At 42.5% G+C, this 15,592-nt stretch overlaps 1 protein-coding gene across 1 annotated transcript in view; it reads right to left on the reverse strand.

Moving 5' to 3' along the window:
* bmpr1aa (bone morphogenetic protein receptor type 1Aa) overlaps window positions 1-15,592 on the reverse strand; it is a 214,965-nt gene that overhangs the window by 62,456 nt on the left and 136,917 nt on the right. Inside the window, exon 3 of the mRNA XM_043678714.2 lies at window positions 10,795-10,980. Within this exon, the coding sequence (XP_043534649.2) occupies window positions 10,795-10,900 (106 nt within the window). The 5' untranslated portion in view covers window positions 10,901-10,980. The remainder of the gene's footprint in view (window positions 1-10,794; window positions 10,981-15,592) is intronic.

The raw sequence follows: 15,592 nt of genomic DNA on the forward strand, positions 1-15,592 counted from the left end.
CCACAAGAATCTCAGTGTCTCTCTCTCTCTCTCTCACCGCAACCCCCAGGTCATCTCCTCTGCCCTGAAGCTCTTCAACCTTGTACTGAAACAGATTTGCACCTATTGTACTCTTTGCTACCTTCCCCCACCCTCCTCTCTGACCTATCACCTCCATCCCAACCCCCATTCACCGATTGTACTCTTTGTTACCTTCTCCCCAGCCCCACCCCTTCCCCGTTTACCTCTCCACCCTGGAGGCTCCCTGCCTCTATTCCTGATGAAGGGCTTTTACCCGAAATGTCGATTTTCCTGCTCCTCGGATGCTGCTTGACCTGCTGCCCTTTTCCAGCACCACTCTGATCTAAATTCTGAATGTGGATAAACCACCTGGACCAGATGGATAACACCCCAGAGTTCTGTAGGAGATTGTGTAGGCACTGGTGGGTATCTTTCAGGAATAACTAAAGTCAGGGAGGGTCACAGAGGACTGGAAAAAGGCTAATGTAACCACCTCTGTTTAAGAAGGAAGCGAGACAGAAGGCAGGAAAATGTAGGCTTGATAACCTCACCTCAGTTGATAGTCAGATTTTAGACTCCATTATTAAGATAGGTTTGCGGAATACTTGGAATTGTGTGGTGAAAGAGGGCTGAGTCAACACAACTTCTTCAAGGACAGATCTGTTTGAATAACCTGCAAGTTAGACAAAGGAGAGCCAGTGGATGTGATCTATTTGGATGTCCACAAGGCCTTTGACAAGGTGCCGCACAGGAGGCTACATAAGAGCTGATTATGATCAGGACAAGGTACTGATATAGATAAAAGGATTGACTGACTGGCAGAAGGTAAAGGGTAAGTACAAAGGAGTCTCTTTCAAGATGGCTGCTGGTGACCAGTGGAGTTCTGTGGTGGTCAGTGTTGGAAATAACTTACATTCAGTACATTTACAAATTAAGCATTAGACTAAGGCAAGACTCCTTAGGATTTCAGTCAACAAATTGTCCTGTACTTCATCTCCCTATTGTACCCTTTGGATCACCATCAAGAACAGCCTGAACCACTGATAGTTGCTCACAATCCTGCATTTTGCTGCTACATAACTTAAATCTTAATCTTATTACATGACAGCAATCACATTTATATTAGTAGTTCATATATCTGTAACTCTCAATTCTATGCCCAATATGTAATGCAAATACTTCAAAGTATGATACAGGAGCATTCGAAAATAAATATGACAATGAGTGATTGAAGGAGGTACAAGATCAGATTACCAAAAGCTTCATCAGAGTGTTGTACTGAAAGTAGTAAAGTTAATTAGCGAGATAGAGCAAAAGTCCAAATAGTGGCCCCAATGTAGTTCATAGCTTAGTGATTGTACTGTGGATGCTCAAAAGGCCAATATTAGATAAGCGTAGATATCTTAGAGCTGTAAGGCTGGAGGACATTGCAGAGATTGGGATGAGTAAAACAACGGAGGTACTTGAAAACAAGGTGGAACAATTTAAGAAACAAGACATGGCTGGATGGATGGATGGGGGGGGGGGGGGTGAATGCAGGTCAGCAAGAACTGGGAAGCTTGGTGAACAGGGATCATCTCAATTTCAAATAAGGTAGAACATTCACCACGTCATCACTTCCAATGCCCTTCTTGACATCCCACTCTCAGCTTCTTACACCACACAGCTCGTGTGCATCTCCTTCCCAAGATCTATTCATATTACTTCCTGGTAGGGACACACTTTCAGCCTGTACCTGCCTAAATGAACGGATTTCTTTCTACCTTGACTGTTTTTGTATCTCCTTGTCTAGTTGCTACCTACATTTGAGACTCCTTTGATGACCTCCAACATTTTATGAATTTCCAATTCCTTGATCACATCGACCTCCTCTTTACTGCAGACATCTAATCTCTACAGGTCAACACACTATAATTCAGAGCTCTCTACTTCAGCAAACTGAGGCCCAATTATATTCCATTCTCCACTGGCCCTCCTGGCTGAGCATGTTGTCATTCTAAATGTGATGATATGTGCCTTTAAGAGGGATTTGTTCTGTCCTGTTTCCCTTGGAGAGGGTTGGTGTCAACTTGGTAGTGAGGTGTCTGCTCCATGGAAAGCAAAGAAATAGCTTTCGGTTTTTTTTAAAAAATTAGACAAAGCAGAATGATTAGGTGAAGTCAAGCTCAGACTGACTGAGGGTTTTAATTTTACTTTCAGTTATTGAAGTTGGGGTTTTTGGAATTGAAGCTGCTAGATACAGCTCTCTCCCCCTTTCTCTGCTGCAAAAGCTTGAGTTCTCTTTCGATTGCTAGATCCATTATTTTTTTCTCCCTTTCTCCTGGACTGGAGGAGGTAGCAAGCGAGGGAAATTTGTTTTGCTGAATTTGCTTTTGCCAATGGTGCATTTATAGGATACTGCTGTGTTGGAACAGTTGATAAATAGTAATAAAATAATATATTATTTAGCTAAGTATTTCAGTAGAGTTAAAGTTATGTCAATTCTTCTCTTGTTTGTATTTTAACTGTGGTGTAAGAATAAAATGGATTTTGCTTAAACTGTAGTTTGACCAATCAAATCACATCTGGAACACAGCATCTTCCACTTGTCTCTGAATAAGATACAAATTAGAGTCTAGGCGAGCCCCTTGATACATTTTGAGGGGATTTGTATTTGTCTTGTCTGTATCACTGAACTTATTCTTTCACTTTATTCAGTTTCTTCAAATGAAGGGTATTGCTACGAATACCTGCGTTAGCTTTAGTTATGCCTATCCTTCCGCAGGACATTAAATATTTCTTATTCCAGTACTACAAAGAGCCTCACACAGCTATTTTTGTGGAACACTTATGACTATTTTGGTGCCATGTTCTCACCCAGAACTGGAAAGCTGCACACATTTTGCTTCCAATTTTTACCTCTTTCTCAGCTTCATTCACTTTTTCCTTCTATTCTTGGAATTTGTTGTCCATTTCTGATGCTAGACTATCAACTTATATCTATTATAAGCTCACTGACTCCTACAGCTATTGTGGACAACTCTTTAGAACTGAGATGAGGAGGCATTTCTTCACCCAGAGGGTGGTGAATCTGTGGAACTTGCTGCCAAAAGATGAGGTCAGGCCAAGCCATTGGGTGTACTTAAGATGGAGATAGATAAATACTTGACTAGTAAAGGGGATCAAATTTTGCTTGTTTATTTTTCTTTCCGCCAGCTGCTCACCCTCTCCAAGCACACTTTGTATTGTTTTTATTTTGCTGCCTCATCATTTCCTTTGACTCAGAAGGACTAACAATTCTGTCACTTAATTTCTCCTGTCTTCCATTCCATCACTGACCTTTCTTCAGTCTTTGCCCCATCTGTCCTGTGCTCAACAAGCATTGCACCTTTAAATTTCCCTTCGTCCTAATGAAAGATGGCAGAACTTTACATGTTGACTGTTTCTCTTTATACATAGATGCTACCTAACCTGCTGACTTCTCCCAGCATTTTCTGATTTTATTTCTAAAGACGTTCCTAATGTTTTTGATGGTGGTATCACATTCAAGCTGGTAGAAAATTACCTTTTGAATATGGTAATAAGTGGGGATGAGGGAATCTTATCGTGGTTCTGGAAGGGAAAGGAATGGGTGAGAGCAGAAGTGTGAGGAATGTGTAATGGAGTGTACTGGAAATAACAGTAGATTGCACTGTCAATTGCAGGAACCAAAATTGACCATTTTCTCTAGGGTGTGCTGAACACTGCTAATTTTTAATTAAGTCCACGTAACATCATTGAGCTTGCTCTTACTACACTTAAATGTTAGTTTCCTGAAAATGATTAATGTACTGTTCTGGTTTCTGAAATTGATGTAATAAAGCTGCTTGTATTGTCTCCAAGAGCTATTCAGTATGGTACATTCAGGAAGTAGCAGCGTGTGGAGAGAAATAAATGCCCCAGCAATCAGACAATGACTTCCTGTATGAGCTTCCTGGAGTCAGAAATCCAAAAGTTCAGTGTACTGCTGCCAGCATTCAACACAATTCTTTGGATCACCAATTGTATTGCTGTTCCTCATTTTGTTTTAACCAGAAACTGAAAGTCTAAATTTTCCAGACTTTACTTAAATATGAAGTAATCCAAAGCAATGACTGTTGATGGAGATGTTTCTCCAAAATTAATAGATTAACATGCACTTAAAACTGGCTTTTAAAATTTTTTCACTGATCACCTGGACAAGTTTGTCATTTATAGATACTAAGATGTCCTGAGAGCTCAGATGACATCATTACAATTCAGGGATTCTTTGGCAAAAGAACTTGGGGATAAGTTTGATACACTATCATTTAATTGAATAATGCTAGATTTTTGAACTGCTCTGTCAAAAATTTGTTTAATCTGTGCACATTACCTCAAAAATCTGGTACCTTTGACAGAAATCATGTTAGTTAAATATATATTCAAGATTGGAAATATAAGCTACTTAGTGGTTAAAGCAAGACTTGCTACATAGTTAGCCTTTTCTACTTTTATTGCCAATTTCCTGAAGGGACTGTCATTCCCAAAGCAAATGTGTCCCTCATGATCCATCTGTGCATTTGCAATTGCACCTATGATATCATGCCAGCATAACATAATATTTTAAAGCAATTTGTAATATCTTGCAAGCAGAGCAAAGACAGTAAATTTCTTCAAAATCAGCACACTTCTGGTAACTGTTAAATATCCAGGTCTCTCCAAAGGGTCGGTGAGGTGTTAAAATTGTAACTCAGAGGCTATTTAACATGAATGCTGATTTGCATTGAAACTTATAGAATGATTATAATTGTTGCGATGTGTTACTGGAACTAAACCAACTATTTTAAAATATACTTTAAGAAATTGTTGTAGTCTGAAGTCCTAGTGGCAAACTCCACTTAGTGAAGGTGTTGCGAATAAATGTAGCATTTTCTGAATAGGAATAGGCCACTTACCAACTGAGCAAAAGGGAGTTCTGCAGATGCTGGAGATCAGAGTCAAGAGTGAAAAGCAAGCAGGTCAGGCAGCATCTGAGGAGCAGGAAAAATCGATGCTTCAGGCAAAAGCATGAATGAGGAATGAGGCTGGGAACCTCCGGGTGGAGACATAAATGGGAGGGAGGAAGGTAGCTGAGAGTCCAATAGGTGGATGGAGGTGGGGGTAAAGGTGATAGATCGGAGGGGAGGGTGGTGCAGATAGATGGGAAGGAAGATGGACAGACCATGAGGACGGTGCTGAGCTGGAAGGTTCGAACTGGGGTAATGTAGGGGGAGGGAAAATGAGGAAACTGGTGAAATCCACATTGATGCCATGGGGCTGGAGGGTCCTGAGGCAGAAGATGAGGCGTTCTTCTTCCTCCAGGCGTCAGGTGGTAAGGGAGTGGCGTCAGAGGCCGCCCAGGACTTGCATGTCCTCAGCAGAATGGCAGGGGGAGTTGAGGTGTTTGACCCTGGGACCAGGGGGTTGGTTGGTGTGAGTGTCCTGGAGATGTTCTCTGAAGTGCTCTCCGAGTAGGCGTCCTGTCTCCCCAATGTAGAGGCGACCGCATCGGGAGCTACGGATACAGTGAATGATGTATGGCAATGCAGATGAAATGTTAATGGAAGGCTCCTGTGGGGCCCTGGATGGAGGTTGGGGAATGGGGGGGGGGGGGGGGGGGAATGGAGGAGGAGAAGAGGTGTGGGTGCAGGTTTTGCAATTCCTGCTGTGACAGGGGAAGATGCTGGAAGGGGAGGGTGGATTGTTATGGGGCATGGACCTGATAATGTAGTCACAGAGTCTTTACAGAAAGCAAAGGAAAATATACCTCCGGTGGAGGGGTCTGTTTGTAGGTGGGGGAAACGGCGGACGATGATGTGATGTATACTGACGTTGGTGAGATGGAAGATGAGGACTGAGGGATTCTGTTCTCGTTGCAGTTGGAAGGGTGCGATTGGAGGGTGGAGGTGCAGAAAGTGGATGAGATGCTCTGGAGGGCATCATCAACCACATGGGAGGGGAAATTGCAGTCTTTAAAGGAGGAGGCCATCTGGTCTGTTCTGTGGTGGAACTGGTCCTCATGGGAGCAGATGCAGTGGAGGCGGAGGAATTGGAAATAAGGAATAACATTTTTGCAGGAGGCAGGGTGGGAGGAGGTGTAATCCAGGCAGCTGTGGGAGTTGGTGGGTTTGTAGAAAACATCAGTGTTGAGTCAGTCACCAGTGATGAATTGGAAAGATCCAGGAAGGAGAGAGAGAGGTGTCAGAGATGGTCCAGGTGAATTTAAGGTCAGGTGGAATGTGTTAGTGAAGCTGATGAACTGTTCAACCTGGCGAGGTGGTACCAATGTAGTCATCGATGTAGCGAAGGAAAAGGTGGGAAGTGGTGCTGGTGTAACTGCGGAAGATAGACTGTTCCACGTAGCTGACAAAGAGACAGGTATAGCTGGGGCCCATGGCTACCCCTTTCGTCTGGAGAAAGTGGGACAATTCGAAGGAGAAATTGTTGAGGTTGAGGACCAGTTCAGTCAAATGAATAAATGTCAGTTGAAGGGTACTGGTGGGGACATTGGGAGAGAAAGAAATGGAGGGCTTGGAGGCCCTGGTCATAGCGGATGGAGGTGTATCGGGACTTGATGTCCATGATGAAAATGAGGGTTTGGGGACCAGGGAAATGGAAGTCTTGGAGGAGGAGGAGGGCATGGGTGGAGTCACGAATGTATGTGGGGAGTTCCTGGTCCGGGAGGGATAAGACAATATGTGGAGATGAATTCGGTGGGGCAGGAGCAGGCTGAGACTATAGGATGGCCGGGTAGTCAGACTTGTGGATCTTGGGTAGGAGGTAGAACCGGGCGGTGCGGGGCTCCCGAATTATGAGGTTGGAAGCTGTAGGTGGCAGATCACCTGAGGTATGGTCTGGGAGATGATGGTTTGGTGATGGGAGGTAAGATTGTGTTCGAAGGTGGCACCTGGCTTCAGTGATGTAGAGATCAATGTGCCAAACTACCACTCCATCCTGCCCTGATACAGTCATCCAGTCCCGATACACCTCCATCAGCCATGACCAGGGCCTCCAAGCCATCCGTTTCTTCCTCTGCCAACGTCCCCACCAGTACCATTCCATGGACAATCTTATTCGTTTAGCTGAACTGGTCCTCACTCACAACAATTTTTCCTTTGAATCCTCCCACTTCCTCTAGACAAAAGGGGTAGCCATGGTCACCTGCATGGGCCCCAGCTATGCCTGTCTCTTTATCGGCTACGTGGAACAGTCTATCTTCCGCAGTCACACTGGCGCTACACCCCATCTTTTCTTCTGCTACATTGATGACTGCATCGGCGCCACCTCATGCTCCCACGTGGAGGTTGAACAGTTCATCAACTTCAACACATTCCATCCCGACTTCAAATTCACCTGGACCATCTCTGACACCTCTCTTCCCTTCCTGGACCTTTCCCCCTCTATCAGTGGTGACCGACTCAACACTGACATTTTCTACAAACCCACAGACTCCCACAGCTACCTGGATTACACCTCTACCCACCCTGCCTCCTGCAAAAATGCTATCCCTTATTCCCAATTCCTCCACCTGGGTCGCACCTGCTCCCAGGAGGACTAGTTCCACCACAGAACAGACCAGATGGTCTCCTTTTTTTAAATACTGCAATTTCCCCTCTCACATGGTTGATGACTCCCTCCAAAGCATCTCATCCACTTCCCGCACCTCTACCCTTGAATCCCACCCCACCACCACAACAAGGACAGAAATCCCGGTCTTCACCTTCCACCCCACCAACCTCCGCATATATAGCATTTCCGGCACCCACCACCGGAGATATATTTCCCTCCCCACTCCTATCCATTTTTTGAAAGACCATTCCCTTGGTGACTACCTAGTCAGGTCCATGCCCCGCAACAACCCACTCTCCCCTCCCAGCACCTTTCCCTGCCACAGCAGAAATTGCAAAACCTGTGTCCACATCTCCCCCCTCATCTCTGTCTAAGGCCCCAATGGAATCTTCCACATCCATCAAAGTTTCTTCTGCCCTTCCACATGTCATTTACTGTATATGTTGCTCCCGATGTGGTCGCTTCTACATTGGGGAGACAGGACACCTACTTGGACAGCACCTCAGAGAACATCTCTGGACACCTGCACCAACCAACCTCCACTGCCCCATGGCCGAACACCTCAACTTCCCCTCCCACTCTGCCGAATACATGCAGATCCTGGGCCTTCTCCATCAGCATTCCCTTACCACCCGCCACCTAGAGGAAGAAGAACGCCTCATCTTCTGCCTCGGGACCATTCAACCCCATGGCATCAATGTGGATTTCACCAGTTTCCTCATTTTCCCTCCCAACACCTTACCTCAATTCCAACCTTCCAGCTCAGCACCGTCCTCCTGGCCTGTCCCATCTGTCCATCTTCCTTCCCACCTATCTGCACCACCCTCCCCTCCGATCTATCACCTTTACCCCCACCTCCATCCACCTATTGCACTTTTCAGCTACCTTACCCTCCCATTTATCTCTCCACTCCAAAGGCTCCCAGCCTCATTCCTGATGAAGGGCTTTTGCTTGAAATGTCGATTTTCCTGCTCCTCGGATGCTGCCTGACCTGCTGCACTTTTCCAGCACCATACTCTTGACCCTTACCAACTGAATTTGTTTCGTCACTCAATTAGATCATTACTGACAGGTACCTCAAATATATTTACTTGCTTTGAATCCATTGTCTTTCATAGCATTATTTAATAAAAAGCTTTAGAGGGTAGGAATTCTGCTGGGATATGTCCCGATTTCCATTTATTTTCTGTATCAGCCAATATCTCATTAAATTATAGAGGATATAGGGTCTTCTCCTGCTCCTGTTTCTTATGTTCTTATTTTCCACTATCAAATCAAAGGCTGTTGACATTCACTGTGGTATTACTATCACTGCCCCATCTGACCCTTAAAGTTGTAAGGTATCAAACTCTGATTGTAAGGCTCAGTTGCCCATTTGCTAAATGAATTCAGTCATCCAATGAGCCTAAATTTAGTAAGGTTTTGTTCATCTATAACTTAGTGATGAACCCTACGACATACAAATCTAAATCATTTGGATGCTTTTAAACTTGAGAGGGTGCAGAAAAGATTTATGGGGATATTGTCAGAACTGGGAGGTTCTATAACCTATAGGGAGAGGCTGGGTTTTTCTCTCTAAAGCATTGGAGACTGGGAGATGACTTTTGTAGAGGTTTATAAAACAATGTGGGACATGGATGGGATGAACAGCCAAAGTCTTTTCCTAGGGAGAGGGAGTCCAAAACCAGAAGGCATGGGCTTAAGGTGAGGGGGGAAAGATTTAAAAAGGACATGATAGGAAACTTTTTCACAAAGAACGTGGTGCGTATGTGGAATGAGCTGCTAGAAGCAGTGGTAGGGGTGGTACAATTACAGCATTTAAAAAGCATCTGGGTAGGTACATGACTAGGAAGGGTTGAGAGGGATATAGGCCAAGTGCTGGTAAATGTGACTCGGACAGATTGGGGATGTCTGGTCAGCGTGGACCGGTTGGACCAAAAGGTCTGTTTCCATGCTGTATGACTCTATGCTCTAACTGGATTTCTCTAGGACTAAACATCAACCTAGCTGAGAAGGCAGTGATTTGCTCACGATGCTGGTATAATGCAAAAAAAAAATGTCTGGATTAAAAGATCACCAGTTTACAAGACACTGTGATCCACGTGGAAACACTCAAATTCAAAACTACAATCAAGGGGAAATATACAAAAATACGCAATTAGTGCTTCATTTGCTTAATCATAACAGCACCATTTACAATACTGTGGATTCAATAAAATCATGATAATCTTCCACTCAACGCAATTTTTCTATCCTAATGCGAAATTTCTTGATTCCACAGGTATCCAAAAATCTCTCTATTTATACCTTGAAGAGACTGAATGATTAACACAGGCATGGACTGCAGAAAGTCCATAACTTTGGAGCCACGTGGCAGAAAACCAGCAAAGCAGAAACGTTTCTGTGTTGTGGATCATTAGACCAAACCTCAAAGGCAGCTACACTTTAGACCGGTGTCTGGTGTAATGAAATTTATGACACACAGTGGAGTCAATATGCAACTTGAGTACAAATTACATATTCTTCTTGTTTCTCTCCTGTACACTCCCACATCTCCAAATCAAAAGCTCAAAAATATAGTGGACACATGAGTGAACATGATATCTTTTAAAAATAGATTATTTTTCCTTTCAAAACATTTAATTCCTAATTAGTGCAACACTTGTAAAATAACACTGAAAAATTTATGGCATCTTTAATTGTCCCTAGGCCCTTCACACAAAATTTGACATTGTGATAACATAGGGAATATTTCAGGTAATCAGGGATTTTTGGGTCAACTTACAGCATGTGAACTGCAGCAGTTCAAGCAGCTCACTGCGCTGTATTCTTCTATGTTCTATGTACTACTATCTTTTCAAGGGCTGCTATAGACAGGAAATAAATACAGGCCAGAAAAAAAAAACTACAAGCATAGAATCCCTACAGTGTAGAAGGTGGCCTTTTGGCCCATTGAGTCCACACTGACCCTCTGAAAAGCATCCCACCAAGACCACCCCTACCTTATCTCTGCAACCCTCCAGGTCCCATGGCCAGTCCACATAACCTGCACATCTTTGGACACAAGCCTCTTCAAAAAGTGTTTAAAGAGAGAGAAAAGGAGAGTGCAAGGAACAGGGAGAGAATTACAGAATTTGGGACTGTGCACAGCTGTCAATAGCAGAGTATTGAAAATCAAGGACTAAAGGGAACAAGATTTGAGCTTACCTTGAATTTGCAAAATCAGTAGTAGAAAGGTCCCAAGAACACCAGTTCTATGCACTCTCATTCCCGTTGTTGTTCTAGCTCCCTGAGCCACTCCAAGTAGGTACATGTATCTTAGGGATTGGGTTCAGGAAAACGAGACTACAGGAAGATGATGGCTTCTATTACTTGGTCCAATAGTTGACTACCCTGAAAGAAAACAGGTCAATATGGAGTCAAAAGCACTTACACCCAAATAACATTTACAAATTTTAATCTTTCAACAGGAAAGCTAGAAATTTTCATTTCATAAAGCGTTCAAACAAATGTTGAAAGGATTCACCAAAAACTAATTCATTTTGAGTTCAATGCAACCATATGGCATTTCATTTCACGTCTACATCCTCTCTACCATTTTATTGAGGCATTAGCAAGGAAGAATATTAGTTTTAATTTAAATGAAAAATGCCTGAAATACTCAGGACTCAGAAAACAAGCGTTAATACTTCAAGTCTGATGAAAGGTCACAGATCTAAAGCATTAACTTATTTTTTCTCTCCACAGATTCTGTCAATTTGCTTATACATAAATATATAACTACAGAATGTTGACCACACAGAAGTCCATTTGGTTATTCATGTCATGCAGGCTCTCTGCAAGATCAACACACCTAGCAACACTCCACAACTTGCTATCCTGTAACCATACAAATTCTCTCTTTTTAGATAATTATCTAATTCCTTTTTGATATCACAACGGAATCCGCCTCCACCACATAGTCTCTCAGGCAGTACATTCCAGATCTTAACAACTTGGTGTGTAAAGAAGCATTTCTTCATGCTGTCATTGCTCCTTTCGTCAATCACTTGAAATCTGATGCCTCTGGTTCCTTCTTTACAGGAACCATTGGCTTTTGGGAAATATATTTAATTTGGAGAAAGGAAAGAAAAAAAAAGGTTATGAAGGTTCCTAATAATTTTTCTCTGACTTCCAGAGGATGGGAAGACTATATATGACTTGCTTTATTAAGTGCATATTCCTGTTAGAGATTGATATCATTAAGTTTTGGCATTATAACTAGGAATAATTATAAACACCAAATTATCTTTTGCTAAAAACTGAATGATTTCACCTCTAGGTAGCTTTAATGGAGTAAGAATCTGAAGTCTCTCAACTTGATTGCCAGATTGTGACTTAAGATAACAATTAAAATAATCAACTCTATAAAGTGAGGTATGCCACAAAGTTGTTAGCCAATTAAACTGAATCACTGGTCTACATCCAGCTACTCAACGAAAGTAATTCTTTTGCAAAGTTATTAAACAAGATCATTAATACTATCACACATCTATCGAACAAATTAAATACTTTACCAGTAAGGAAGGGCATTTAGATTTGTATAAAATACCATCACAGCCCTTGAAAAGAAATTACAAGATCCGACCAGGCCATCTAGCCTGCTTAATTTATGTTGACGTTGGTCCTCCATGAATTGGGAGTGTCCTACATTGCTCCCATTTCCCTTTATAACTTTTTTCTCCAACCAGCTAAATTATTCCTAGACTTTGATGCAATCTCCACTTCAACCATGAATTCCATCATGAAATATAGCATCCATCCCTTCTTTCATAATTTAACATCTCAATTAAACCAACCATCAATGCCCATTACCAGCATATCCTGAACTCATTCTGAAGTTGTATCATGTTTGCTTGAAATTGTACTGAATTCACCATAACTCCAGCCTTAGATAAAGGGACAACAATCAAGAAAACCTCCAAATACTACTTTATGACTGAGTAAATTTGGCATTTAGTGTCATCTCTGAAGATCATTTATTAGCTTATAAAACATAAAATCACATTTTCAGGAAGCAGGACTTGGCAGATTATCAACCATATAATTTATGAACAGCAGTATCAGTAATAATATTAAACTCTGGAAAATTAACATCAACTTTCATACAACTACCTTAAAGGTTTCAATCTACAGCACATTACGCTCACAACATTTTCACCTCACATTTAAATGATGAGTATCACAATTTAATCACTTTTTACAGTTGAACCGACATAAATTGCCTGGATTCCTCTAACAAATGATATATGTCATTATTCTCCAGTGACCGTGAATAAATCCTAGGTCGCGCTAATTTTCCGTTCCTATCACCGGTATGCCTTTAGTTTGTTTTGAGCGCAGTTTTTAAAAGAGGTGTTGGTCTACAATATTTAAGCTTTTTTTTTTCTATGGGATACATGTTTTCGATACAAATAGTCTTGCAAAGGGATACATGTTTTTGATACAAATAGTTTCGCTCTGGGGATGGGTAACAGAGGATGAAATTGTTTCTGGGTCTTGAACCCATCCCAAGGAAAATTATGCTTGTGGTTTTTACTGCAATAGCCAACTGAGGACCAGACAACAGGTCAATGTTGAATTAAAATCACTGAGTAAACTTTCAATGCAGGAGGGATAGTCAAGAGAAGTTCCAGCTCGAAAGGAATAGTAGGCTGCAATGAGCTTAGTTATAGAGACATCCAGGCCAACGATGTGTGTGATGGTAGTGGAGTTCTACATGGCACCTGGTAGTCCCCAACAGATCAATATCAAAATCTCTTCTGTCTGAACCTGGAGACTACTTCAATTGACTGATTTTAAATGCACAAAATGTAGGCATTTCAGTGGAGCTTTGAGGCAGCATTGCACCATTTGCAACATTTAACTGAGGCTCCTTCTGCCTTCTCAGCTGGTTATGAAATACAGTCTCACTAAACCATTTGCACAGAAGGGGAGTAGCCAATCCACCAACCTTACTAAATGCAGATGCCCTGGTCAAGGCTGCACTGTTGTTTGTGTAGCATTGGTGTGTGTAAATTGGCTCCAACATTTACTACAGTAATAACCACACTTCAAAACTAAAGTTGCAAACCACTCTGGAATGTCCTGAGGTTATAGATGAACTATATCAATCCAAGTTCCCAACTTATAAGTTATGAATTAGTGCAGTTAAGATCATTCAAAATAAATTCTAATGGGAGGGAAGGCAGAGGGTGGCAAATTATAAGCCACTTAAACTGACCTCGGTTGTTAGTAAGATTTTAGGGTCTGTTATTAAGGATGAGACTGCAGAGTACTGAGTCAGTACAGTTTCATCAAGTGGAGGCCATGCCTGACAAATCGGTTAGAATTCTTTGAGGGAGGGTATCCAGCAAGTTAGACAAACGAGAGTCAGTGGACATGATCTATTTGGATTTTCAGAAGGCCCTCTGACAAATGTTGAACAGGAGGCTGCTAAATAAGATAATGGTATTATGAGCAAGGTACTGGCATGGGTAGAGGATTGGTAGAAAGCAGACAGTGGTTATAAAGATGGAAGCCAGTAACTGGTTGAGTTCTGCATGGATCAGTGTTGGGACCGTAACTATTCACCTTGCATATTAATGATCTTGACAAAGCAAATTATGGTATTGTTGCTAAGTCTGCAGATAACAAAGTTAAGTGAAGAGACGAGCGGTGTTGAAGATGCAAAAAGGCTGCAGGAGGACTTGTATAGGCTAAGAGAGTGGGCACAGAAGTGACAGACAGAATATAATGCAGCAAATTGTGAGGTTATGCATTTTGATAAGAAGAATAGAAGCATAGAGTCATAGAGATGTACAGCTTGGAAACAGACCCTTTGGTCCAACCCATCCATACCGACCAGATATCCCAACCCAATATAGTCCCAACCTGCCAGCACCCGGCGCATATCCCTCCAAACCCTTCTTATTCATATACCCATCCAAATGCCTCTTAAATGTTGCTATTGTACCAACCTCCACCACTTCCTCTGGCAGCTCATTCCATACACGTGTGAGAGAAAAAGTTGCCCCTTAGGTCTCTTTTATATCTTTCCCCTCTCATCCTAAACCTATGCCCTCTAGTTCTGGACTCCCCAACCCCAGAGAAAAGACTTTGCCTATTTACCCTATCCATGCCCCTCAATTTTGTAAACCTCTAAGGTCACCCCTCAGCCCCAGGGAAAACAGCCCCAGCCTGTTCAGCCGCTCCTTATACTTCAAATCCTCCAACCCTGGCAACATCCTTGTAAATCTTTTCTAAACCCTTTCAACTTGCACAACATCTTTTCAATAGGAACAAGACCAGAATTGCACGCGATATTCCAACAGTGGCCTAACTAATGTCCTGTACAGCTGCAACATGATCTCCCAACTCCTGTACTCAATATTCTGACCAATAAAGGAAAGCATACCAAACGCCTTCTTCACTATCCTATCTACCTGCGACTCCACTTTCAAGGAGCTATGAACCTGCACTCCAAGGTCTCTTTGTTCAGCAACACTCCCTAGGACCTTACCATTAAGTGTATAAGTCCTGCTAAGATTTGCTTTCCCAAAATGCAGTACTTCGTATTGATCTGAATTAAACTCCATCTGCCACTTCTCAGCCCATTGGCCCAGCGTAGATTATTTTCCAAATGGGAAACGTTGTGGAAATCTGAAGCACGAAGGGACTTAGGAGTCAGAGTTCAGAATTCTCTTGAGGTTAACATGCAGGTTCAGCTGGCAGTGAGGAAGGCAACTGCAATGTTAGTATTCATTTTGAGAGGGCTAAAATACAAGAACAGGAATGTACTGCTGAGGCTGTATCAGATCTAATCAGACTGCATTCGGAATTTTGAAAGCAGATTTGGCCCTATACCTAAGCAAGGATGCACTGGCCTCGAAGGGAGTCCAGAGGAGGTTTACAAGAAAGAATCCAGAAATGAAGGGCTTGTCATATGATGAGTGGTTTAGGACCCTCGGACTGTATGCGGTGGATG

This window comes from Chiloscyllium plagiosum, unplaced genomic scaffold (genome assembly GCF_037043375.1).
Source record: "Chiloscyllium plagiosum isolate Xiang-an unplaced genomic scaffold, Cpla_swu_hap1 HiC_scaffold_43, whole genome shotgun sequence".
NCBI classification, from domain to species: domain Eukaryota; kingdom Metazoa; phylum Chordata; class Chondrichthyes; order Orectolobiformes; family Hemiscylliidae; genus Chiloscyllium; species Chiloscyllium plagiosum.